The sequence below is a fragment of the Nematolebias whitei genome, chromosome 18, assembly GCF_014905685.2.
Source record: "Nematolebias whitei isolate Nwh7 chromosome 18, NemWhi1, whole genome shotgun sequence".
NCBI classification, from domain to species: domain Eukaryota; kingdom Metazoa; phylum Chordata; class Actinopteri; order Cyprinodontiformes; family Rivulidae; genus Nematolebias; species Nematolebias whitei.
This window is the reverse complement of record NC_056515.1, coordinates 39,883,954-39,896,188: the sequence shown is the minus strand read 5'-3', so window position 1 is coordinate 39,896,188 and position 12,235 is coordinate 39,883,954. Positions and strand designations below refer to the sequence as shown.

Genomic DNA, 12,235 nt, shown 5'->3' with positions numbered 1-12,235 from the left:
AAACTGACAATAATAATAATAAACTGACAATAATAATAATAAACTGACAATAATAATAATAACAAACTGACAATAATAATAATAATAATAATAATAACAAACTGACAATAATAATAATAATAACAAACTGACAGTAATAATAATAATAATAACAAACTGACAATAATAATAATAATAATAATAAACTGACAAAATAATAATAATAAACTGACAATAATAACAACAACAAACTGACAATAATAATAATAATAATAACAAACTGACAATAATAATACTAATAAAAATAATAATAATAATAAACTGACAATAACAATAATAATAATAATAATAATAATAATAATAAAGTAAAGCAGCAGAGCAGCTGTAGACTCGTCTCAACGTCTCTGTTTAGAATCAACTTCAGGTTCTGATTCACTTCAAACAACAAAACAAAGTCCTGGGGGGGGGGGGGGGGGGGGGAGATATCAACAACAATAATCCCAGAAAAATCTGAATTATTGCTTTAAGGTAGTTCCTGCAGCCAGAACCGGACCGACCCAAAACAAAACAGCTGCATAGTTGTAAGAAACACCCGGTGGTAATCACCGAACTCAACAGCTGATTTACGAGCGTTCAGTTCAAACTTTTAATCCGTTGACTTTATTTCACGTCTTCATGAACTTCTAACAGAAAAACTTATATTTGTAATTCGATGAAATGCGGTGCTTTGATAAGCTTTGATATGTATTCGTATCAAAGTCCACATGTCCAGCAGCTCGCAGTGGAAGTAATCTCCTGTTTTTTTTATTTTAATTGGTGGTCATCAAAGTAACTCAATCAAACCTCGTTCCGTTTCATTTTCCAACAGCAAACTCAAACCTCAGCATCTGTACGTGTTCCTAATTATTAACAAGCACTTCAGTATTAATGCTTATGGTCCACGAGCACGAGAGCAGACTCAAAGCTTTCACCTCACCAATAAAATTATTAATAACTCGGTTTATAACGTTGGAAATAAGTGGCAGGCATGTTGTCTAGAAAACCTTTCAAAGTAAAACAGATGTTTTTATTGTAGCCATCACGATGATTGACACATAAAACGGTGAAAGTATTTAATAGTTTCTGTTTGAAGTGGAAATACAGCCCAAAGACAAAGTTGCACAAAGAAAATGTGAATTAGGTTTGAACAAGTTTCTTTATTAACCAAAGTTTGTAACCTTTATTCTCTCTTCCTTAAGATTCTCAGTATTTCCTCCAGCAGAATCACTTCCACACAGAAAAACCACGAGTAAAACCAAACCAACCAGCCGCTGTGTTTAATAAAAGGATCGACAGAAGCACTGACCTGGTGGCCGTGAGCGTTGGGTTCTCTGCCGTACGAGTATGAACTCCTCTCCGTTTTACCTAAAGATCAACAACAAAACAACGAGAGTACACCGTTAGCAGACGATCATTTTCACTGTTAACCTTTAAAACACCAAAAGTTTGAACAAACCAATTAGTGTGTAGTTGTGTTGGGCAGTACTCGAGTGGGCTGGTACTCTCCGGTACTTCTGAATTTTCATTACTAACCACTTTTCATGAACCTGCTAATACTCGAGGTCAGTAAATAATCTACAACCATTTCATAGAAACCGCACTCTCCGTAAGACTTTGGCTGAAAACAGGAAGTAATAACCTGTTAAAAGTGCTTTTGATGGTGTCAAATGTAGGGGATCAGGTGGGGACCCATGACGAACGATGATCGGTTACTTGTTAAGCACGAGAAGCCAATTGAAGGCTCAGCTGGGTGAGTGATGGGAAACTGATCAGCAGTAGTAAAGACCATAAAACAGACGGTGCAGAGAAGAGGATCATAACCAAGTAAATATTAAATATGTTCATAATTTAAACCTTAGTCAAACAAGATGTGGATGTTTAACATGGAAGAAAAACACATCATGGAACTTAGCCTTTGCCTAAGCCCCGCCTTCTTTTGGGGGAGTGATCCCGCCTTCTTTTGGGGGAGCGACCTTTCTGCTTTGACTGGTAGTGAATGGAGCTCCAAACTTTCCACGTGTTAGCTAAGAAAACCACTTCAAATAGCAAAACGGAATTCTTCTGAAGCTTTTAGGAGCATTAAGAATGATGACTTATCAGGCAAATATTTATTTATTGTCAATGAAAATCTACCTTCAGCTTATGAAGTAAAAATTAATATACATATGCATTGGAGTTCATCTGACTGGCCAACTGTTCAATATGGTGAGAGTACTGGTAAGTTTTGTCACTGCTTTGAACACAGGTGTTAGGAATGGCTCTCAGCTACTACCACACCAGACGCTAGTGAGCTAGCTGTAAAACAGACTCAGTTATGGGCAGTTTTGTACATGCTAAGGATAATTAGCTGTGGTAGCCATCTTTCTTCAAGTTGAGCCCAACAAAAAAGATGTACACTAGGTCCAATGATTAGTTTTGTTCAAATCCGTTCAGCAGTTCGTGAGATGTTTTACTAACCATTGCTGACTCATAGAAAAATTAACAAAGGCTACCCAATTATGAAAGCCACTTAAAGTAAATTAAAGTAAAAAGAACCAGGTTATTATTATTCAAATTCAAATTCAAAAATACTTTATTAATCCTAGAGGGAAATGAAGTGTTGTCGTAGCTCATCATCCTGGTTTCATTCAAGAGTTGTTATAGATGCTGATAGCTGTGGGCAGGAAGGATCTCCTGCAGTGAAGCCGAAGAATCTGGCCACAGATACCATCTGTCCACCCAGATCCAGCTTGCTGTCAGAACCGGCGGACCTCTAGGTCCTCCTGGGCAGCAGGATTGCCCGAATACCGGACAGAATTCCTCCCTGAGTGATGGTCACTCCTCCTAGCAGTCTGCAGAGCTCCTCACGAGCTGAGTTTCTCACCAGCTCCAGGATCTCGGTGGTCAGGTACTCGAGCACTGCTGCGAGGTTGATGGGAATTTGTCCACGGCACCTCCTTTTCAACTCATGTGGGATTTGGGGCCGTAGATGAGATATTTGAGCTTTTGAGATGTTAAGCAGCTGCTCCTTGTTGTTAAAAAAACACCTTGTTGCCATGGTTACACATCATAACAAATGTCCAAAAGTAAAAAGGTTTCAGTCAAAATCCTTCCAGCTGCACAGCATCCGATACCAGAGTAAATACCATTAATACCATAAATACCATAAATACCATACCATTCTTATGTTGTTATTATTACATTATTTACCATACCAATTATTACATCATTAAGTTAAATCAACTAAATGTGTTATTGGTAAGATGAACCTGTCAGTTTAAAAATTTGAAATATTTAAGCACGTTAACTTTTATTCTTGTTGATTTTTGTTTATTTAATTGAAGAGGTTTTTGGCGAAAACAAAATATAATGAAACAATGATAACCAACACAAAGCAGCATGAATGTTAACAGATTGTTTTTCTCTCCTTTAACTCTTATCACTGGAATTATAAAAGTAAAGAATATATTTTTACAAGTTGCTAAAAAAAAAAAAACACGTTAAATTGTTTCAGCAGAAAACAACCAAAGCTAACGGTCCTGATCAGACGACATGAGCGCTCGCAGCAAAACAAAAACCAACATCTGCTCTGCCTACAATCCTACACCGCATAGATCCATAAACTAAAAACAAATGGTGTCACAAAATGAACGTAAACACTTTCATGTCCTTTCTCCTCGTTGGTGAACATTTTGTGTGTTTGAACAAAAGGCCTAAATCTCCGGGAGCTATTAAAAAACATCAAGAAATAAATGGTCTGACAGAGAATTAATCTATTCTGGTGAATTCATTAACAAATATACTGCCATGTTCTACAATCCCAACTCTGGAGGGTTTCAGTTTACGGGATTATTTCCCTTTTTCTAAAGCTCAAAGGACAAGTGTAACTCATTATTGTACAAAGACACCATTGTTAAAGATAAACCAAACAGCCAGAACCAAAAAACAACCAGATCTCCAAGAAGATTAAGTCAACGTATTTCTTCATCCCATTCAGATTTTTAAGAATTAACAGTAAACAAAAGAAAACGGGGAAACAAACTCAGATTCAAGTGCAACTCAACACGGGAGGTAAATCCACCATTAAACACGAACTCTACCATATTTAACGGGGAAAATCCATAAACCGTGACACGTCCTTATTAGCATTCGTCCGGTATTTTTAGATTTTCATCTCATTTTAATTTGCTTCTCAGTGTTGTGAAGTACCTTACATAAAAATAAATAAAAAAGTCTAAATGTGCGTCTCAATAGGAAATAATGTGTTGAGACTTTTGATGACAGTACGTTGAATGATGTAAACAAAAATAAAAAAGACTAATATTTCCCTGTAGATCAAAACCAAACCTCTGAAGCTCTACAGCTCAGACATACTTCACAGGACAACAACAGTTTAATGTTTAAACACAAGCTTTTTTCATACCTTAAATACAGCTTAAATAATAAAAGTACGACTCAGATTAAGGTTGGGATCTACTTCTTCAGAAGGTTTGAAGGAAGTTGATCAATGTTGGAAGTGTTGGGGAATGGCTAAATTGTTTTCTGATATTTTCACATTTTACTAATAGTTCCTCGTCCGTTCTGTCACCACACATTTCATAATCACAAGCGCCGGGCGATTTACCGGTTCATTCGGTAAATCGGCTTGGATTTCCTCTGCAATACGAACTCTGTATACTTTAATACTTTTAGAACAAAAATTAGAAACAATAACTAAAATGCTTCACTAACAACAATTTCCTAAATAAATTTTACAATCCCACAAATACCAGTCGTAACATACTCAATCTAATTATTCTAAATATCTGTATCAGTACAAGACACTACATCTTCTTCAGTGTTTTCTCTGGTCCACTCTACTTTGGATATTTCGTCAAAGGATGTTTTCTTCCAAGCTTATAGCTTCATCTCTACAATTCCAACAAAACCATTGATATATCCATGATGCGCCCGCGGTGAGAACCTTCACCCGATCAACGTATCAAAAATATAAAGAACCTTTTAGGATTAAAGGTTCTTCCAAACCCTTTGCGAGTCTTTATGCAGATGGTATGGAGAATTTCTGAAGGAAACACCTGACGTCCGTCTCTACCGGTCAGGTGTTTGTGAAGTTTATTTCCGTTGATCTAACCTCGACGCTCAATAACTGTTTAAGATTTGAAATGAAGACCAACAACAAAACTCTAAACTCGAGTACACGGTTCTTATTTTAATCTCGATGACGACAGGGTCAGGATCAAGTCAAACAGACGCTGAAAATAGTGGGAAGAACTCCATTTTCGTGGTTTCTACGACACAATTAATAAATGGCATAAGCACTGTGTTCTGCTAAATTTTCCCAAAATGGAGTTTTGATAAATCGGCTTAATTTTGGGAAATCGACAGATACTTGCATGAGAAACGGATTTTACCATTTTTTTTTTGTTTTAACAACAATTGTCTGAACTTAATTTATATTTCAGAGCTCTACCTCATGGCCAGTTAAAACCAGTTTGTATTGTTTCTAGGATATTGTTCAAGGGCATGTTTTTCAATAAAATAATACTGGAAAATTGAAGGTGCATTGTGATAGAACACCTGACGGTGTGGCTTTTAAAACTAAATTGGAATCGGCAGGTCAGACTTTTTACATATCGGTGATCGATCAGAAAACTGCAATCGGTGCACCCCTAGTTTTGAAGAAAAGACTTGAAGAGGCACATTTAAGAGTTTTCCTCACCAAAACACCTCCACCTGGATATTAAAAAAAATTATATATATACAAATTAGTGTGGATGGGGTCTTGGTTTTGCCCCATCTGTTGATTTTCTAGTAAAGAAATAACCTTTTTTTTCCGCTCCATTTATTAGTCAGATTAATCATAAAAACATTGTTAGACCTGTTGACGATTTGGGCCACGGACTTTTTCCACACATCGTTTGGTGTTGCTTTCAGGTGACTTGTTCTCTTTCATGATCTGCTCTTCTTAAGGGGCTACGTAACATCTGATACGCAATTTATGAATAAAAAGGAAGAAAAAAATAGATGGAACATGTTTAGTTTGATTAAAATCAGACGTCGGAGCTCTTTAAATGCAGGCCAGAGATTGATAAATGTCTGACAAGAAGGTGCCGCCACTTTGGCAGGTAACTGACCGACATAAAAATAAAAACACGATACGAGTGCGTGTAGCTATAAAACGGTGTGTGATGAATCCTGAAACGGCGCTGGCTGCCTCCGTGTGTGTAGACAACAAAGCTAATTTCCTCTCCAGCTTCTGAACAGGCCTCCTCTGAGCCGCCGGGCCGCTTCGGTGACTATTTTTACTACACGGACCTTTTTTTTTTTTGTTGATAAAAACCTTAAATCTCCAGCCAGTCTAAATATCAAACCACGGTTAGTGTGTAATTACATTCTGCTGTCAGTGCGGATGAAATGGGGGGGTTTCAGGGTGTGTGGAGGAAAACGAAGCGTGTTGCAGGGTTGGAATCAGGCGCGTATAGACCGGCGCTGAATGCATGCCAACATGGTAGTCGATGCAGAAGAGGTTGATAATTACAGGCGTATAGAAGAGGAATGTGGTCGACTGTGTGTTTATGTGTGAGCCACTGATACGGCGGCCTCAGATTCAGCTACAACCGATGCCAGCTGGACCAGTTTGGCACGTATACAAAGACTCCCACATACACACAAAAAGTACGAGAAATCACCGCCACAGATGTGCGCTCTCCCTCACACACATGTAAATAAGGACATATATACGTGTTCAAATGTTCTGAATGGGACTGAAACGTATCCGTGCACCGACAGGAGCTCAACTGTCTCAGAAAACACCCAATATATTTAGGATTTACAGCATATAAATGTAAAATACTGCAGCATCCAGAGCCAAAAAACTTTCAATTAAAATGCAGATGGATGCGAGTTTGTCGAAAGCAGCTAGAAAAAAGTAACAAAATAAATAATACCTGGGTTCAAATTGAGAATTTTTAACAAAGAAATTAATAAACATGGTCCAAATAATTTGTGTTGCCTTGCAGTTATACAGTGTCTTTTTTTCACAGCGTTCGTCGTCTTTAAATCATCTTTAACACTTTTAATGGACCACATTTTACTCTATACATTAGTGAAGTTAATGCCCAATAAAGCTAAACAAAAAGGCCTAAAACTATGGGGTTTCTTGACTAAAAATGTAATTTACTGAAGAAAATGTGCTAAAAATCATGTCTTAATTTATAATTTTTTGGTTGAGCATTCTGTATCAAAAGTATTTTGTTTCAACAAAAAATGTCTTTAAGTTAGACATTCTTTGCATCAGGTTGGATCCTAAAAATAGTAATTAAAAAAAGGCTTTTACAAAAAAAATATCAATACACAGCTTTATTTTTATTTATTTTTTAAACACATTGTGGAAAAATAAACCAAAAATAAAAATATAAAAACAGTAAGTTAAAACTTGCTTTGTCTTATTTTATTGTAAACACAATAAAATAAACAGTTTTTACAAGAAGTGACTGAACACTTCATCTCATCACTCCGGTTTACTGGAGTCTTTAACAGAGACTTTACCGGAGAGTTCACCGGTGTCTTTACCGGAGAGTTCACCGGTGTCTTTACCGCAGAGTTCACCGGAGTCTTTACAGGAGAGTTCACCGGTGTCTTTACCGGAGTCTTTACCGAAGAATTCACCGGAGTCTTTACCTGAGAGTTCACCGGTGTCTTTACCGGAGAGTTCACCGGAGTCTTTACCGGAGAGTTCACCGGTGTCTTTACCGCAGAGTTCACCGGAGTCTTTACGGGAGAGTTCACCGGTGTCTTTACCGGAGTCTTTACAGGAGAGTTCACCGGAGTCTTTACCGGAGAGTTCACCGGTGCCTTTACCGGAGAGTTCACCGGTGCCTTTACCAGAGAGTTCACCGGAGTCTTTACCGAAGAGTTCACCGGAGTCTTTACCGGAGAGTTCACCTGAGTCTTTACCGGAGAGTTCACCGGAGTCTTTACCGAAGAGTTCACCGGTGTCTTTACCGGAGAGTTCACCGGTGTCTTTACTGAGTCTTTACCGGAGAGTTCACCGGCGTCTTTACCGGAGAGTTCACCGAAGTCTTTACCGGAGAGTTCACCGGAGTCTTTATCGGAGTGGGAGCAGTTCTTTGCAGGAGTCTGGCCTTGTGGCATGTCAGCCGTAAAATAAATAAAAAGCAGTCCGTCAAACAGCCTCCATTGAAGAGTAAAGACATACATGATCACATACATGTGCAAGTTATGAAAACACAAATATGTCAAATTATGCGGATATGGTTATTATTTTTACTTTAGTGAACAATTGACAGCAACAATCTGTTCTCTGAAAAATACAAGAGACGAGGTAGTTAATACTAATATTTAAATAATTAATGCTTTTTTTTTGCTCATGACACAATTTAGAGTCAATTTTAATCCTAGATAATCCACGGTGCACCTTGTGATTTTATTCATTACTTTTTGTTTGTTTTTGTCTAATAAACAGATAAACATGAATTATCACATGAAAAGAAATGTACAAATGTGGACAAGAGTGTTACCAGATGTATTAAATTAACCATGAAAATTGTTTCCTAAAATGTTAAAACCCTCTTTTAGATTTTCAATAATTCTGCCCCTGAAAGTAACTCAATACACAATAAAATGAAACCACATTACAATAAAATAAAAAATATATTTCCTTCAGCTAACGTAAGAAACCAGACGTTTTACTTCAGTTTTACCACATGGTGACATGTATCTTCCACAAAAATGGGAAAACGCTTGGTATTTCATTTTGTATGTAGGAAAAGATGGACATGAAAAGGAAATAAAAAAGGTACAGAGCGATCTTATCACAAAATGCAACGAGTAGACATTTAAACAGAATTGTAATTCCTTTCAGTCAACAGTTGTAATCTTCAAAAGCAGATTATAAAAAGGTTAAACAGCCACTAAAAAGCATGTCCTAATAGAAAGTGATTACTTCAACTGAGCATTTTACAAATAATTGGACAGATTAATGATTGAGTCGTCTATGACTCATAGGATTAAAAATATCTCTTTAGGTTTTTCAATTGAACCATGAAACGGAAAGAGACTATTTTCTTGAAATTCAATAAAAGGAAAAATGTTTAAAATAAAAATATATTTTCTAAAGGTTTTGGTTTTTGCAGTCCTAAGTATATTTAAAATGTTAACCGTCACACTGACACTATTCAAGTAAATCGTATCTCAGTTTTTATTTTTTACCTTTGTCTGCTTACTTTGTCCCCGTCAAAATAAAAGCACTTCAGCATATTTCACTGGTATTAATACCGTTCTTTATTTAAACCTTTCACGTTTTCTTGTAAGAAAAAAAAAGCTTTTAACAATTTAACCAAGAAACGTAATGAAATTTAAATAATTTTATTTATACACAATATAAATGTATAATATAAATTATTATATATTGTATTTTTTGTATTAAATGCAACAAATTTTATAAATCACCACTAAGCTCAACTAAGAACATAGTTCTAAGTCTAAAACCTGGTTCTCAGCCAGAAACAAGTGGGATTCCCCTTCTGGGTCAGGGAGGGGGGGACGTAGGATGGATCGGGAGATGGATGGACCTATAGAGGCCTCGTCCTCGGTAATGAGTGGGGGAGTGGTGGCGCAGAGGTTAGAAGATGTGCCTGTGATCGGAAAGTCGCAGGTTCAACTCCCGGTACCGTCAACATCAAAATGTGGGTGGAAAAGGTGGAACACCCACACCTCCCTCCACCCCCATTCGCTCCACTCTGGGCCCCTGAGCAAGGTCCTTAACCCCCACCATCTGCTCCCTAAACAGGTCTCTCTTGAAAATTAATTCTCGTGGCTCAATGAGACTACCTGGATAAATAAAGGGTAAATGAAAAATAAAAAATTGAGGGCGTTGCTTCGGTCGGTCATGGTGAGGAAAGAGTTGAGTCAAAGACAAAGCTCTGGATTCACTAGTCTGTCTACGTTCCAACCCTCACCTGTGATCATGGGGTTTGGATCAGGACTTAAAGTTCCCAATCCTGGACCCAAGCTGCTAAAAGTAGCTTCCTTCATTGGATCAAACAGAGATATGGCGAGGAGCTCCATCATCCGGGAGAGCTCTGAGTACAAAGGAGTCAGTTAAGGTGGTTTATCCGATTAGGAAGAGACCATGGGGCAGACCCAGAACTTACTGGAGAAATTATGTATCCTGTCAGGCCTGGGAACACCTTGGAGTACCCCAGGAGATGTCACTGGGGAGGAGGAGGAGGTCTGGGTTTTTTCCTGGACCTGTTGCCTTTGCAGCCCAGCCACAGATAAGTGGTAGAAGATGGAGACAACTGGGACCATCAAGCAAACAACCATTTTATGTAGAGTTATAATTGTTTTAGTCAAATCTGTAAAAGTAATGTTATTCACAGTATCACAAGATCTCCCGTGAGCTGGTAATGCACAGATTATGTGTTGGGGACACTTCTCGGATACTACCACACCAAATTTGAACTCAGTAACCAACATGTTTGTGTTTTCTAAGGTCTGCTGGCTGTGGTGTCCATTTTGAACTGTTGCCTCCAAGAGTGCATCAGTGTAGTTACAGACGGACATGTATTGATTGTCCACTGGCTCATGAGATATTTTATGATCACACAAAGTAAAACACAAGGAGATGAAACTACGACGTCACTAGTCTTTCACAGCAGTGAGTGATAATCATTGGCCCATTACAGCTTTAATTCTTTCTACCAAGGCAACGTTTAAAAAAAAGCTTTTTGATTCCCAAAGCAAACAGACTGCCTTGAATCTCAGAAGTACCTGTTAAAGAAAAGTTGAACTCTAATCCTGCTAACCTCTAAATCTGTCTGAGGAACCAGGAGTGACGGTTTACCCCGACGACAGATCTGAGGAGGCTGGTTGGCGAGTCACTTGGTCAGTGTTCTGCCTGCAGAGATACTAAATATGGAGGAGACTTCTTTCAGCCCACTCTGCCAAATAAAGCCCATAGAAAACTCAGTGAGCCAGGAGGACCAAATCCCTGCTAATCCACAGCGCAGAGAGACAGAGGAAACTCAAATCAGCTCCATTACAAGCCGAGAGCTAACGGGAAACAGGAAGCTCAGCTGCACCATTAGACGTTACGACAGCTTCTCAACAGACCCTGTACTCCTATTAACCCAAGGTCCTTCCTCAAGTCCTGGTACAATCATATCCTTCACACATGAGCTGGAAAACTGAATAAAATCACAAAAATTCACATCAACTTAAAATATTCCTCCAAATATCTGAGACAAATGGTGAACTCTAGAGTTTTTGACACGTTTCACCAGCAAAGAGACGAGTCCTTGTTAAAGTCTTCATCAAAGACCTACCAGTGCTACTGGCACACTAAAGTTTGGATCAGTATCTTTCAAACTAATCAAGTTATTGCCATTTTTGTGTTTTCTCAGGTGGATTAGTTGTGGTGGCCGTTTTAAAACTTTTTTTTAGTTGCAGGTTTTTAAATAAACTGAAAGGGACAGTGCCAAGTAATTCAACATGGCGACAGATTTTTACCAAACACCAATTTACATCTGCAGTTCCTGACGGGTATAAGATGACAGAATACATTTTAACAGACAAAAAGGTGCAAAACTTGTATAAAGTGACATACTCTTCGATAATAAAATTATACAACTGTGGATAAAAGAAATAAGAAAAAAGTTCTAAATAATTCAAAACACTGGAAAGATTTAATAGCCACCATACTAATTATGAAAACATTTGATTGATCCTCAAAAACTTGTATAGATTTACAGCTGTACATGAAGTGCTTGGCTAATATCCGTCCACTGCTTGAGGAAATATTTTGCTAACAACTGTGAATACACTAAGGCAATTATGCCAGCACCAACTTTTAATGAAATCAGTACAGATAAGCAATAAACGCATCGGGGTACGAAACTAAAAATTCATCAATTACAGATTGCCTTTAAAAAATAAGTTTCAATTGAACTTTCAACCCAGAACAAACACAAATATGTTTCTTTACTTCCCACTTGTCCTTCCCCGTCTTGGAGCAAAAAGTGGGACATGGAAATCCTGTCGTCCATTTGTGAATGTTGTGAGCACGACAACTTGAAAGATAAGTGAGGTACAAATTTGCATTGGGTTGCCACATCAAGATGGTCGCAACTTTATACACACACACACATATATATATATACATATATATATGTGTGTGTGTGTGTGTGTGTGTGTGTGTGTGTGTGTGTGTGTGTGT

The 12,235-nt window shown here is 37.8% G+C and overlaps 1 protein-coding gene across 3 annotated transcripts in view; it reads right to left on the bottom strand.

Annotated features, from left to right (window-relative positions):
* tcf4 (transcription factor 4) overlaps positions 1 to 12,235 on the bottom strand; it is a 212,260-nt gene that overhangs the window by 118,787 nt on the left and 81,238 nt on the right. For all 3 annotated transcript variants that reach the window (XM_037691932.1, XM_037691934.1, XM_037691933.1), the window contains exon 6: positions 1,325 to 1,383. In XM_037691932.1, coding sequence (XP_037547860.1) covers positions 1,325 to 1,383 — 59 coding nt within the window. The remainder of the gene's footprint in view (positions 1 to 1,324; positions 1,384 to 12,235) is intronic.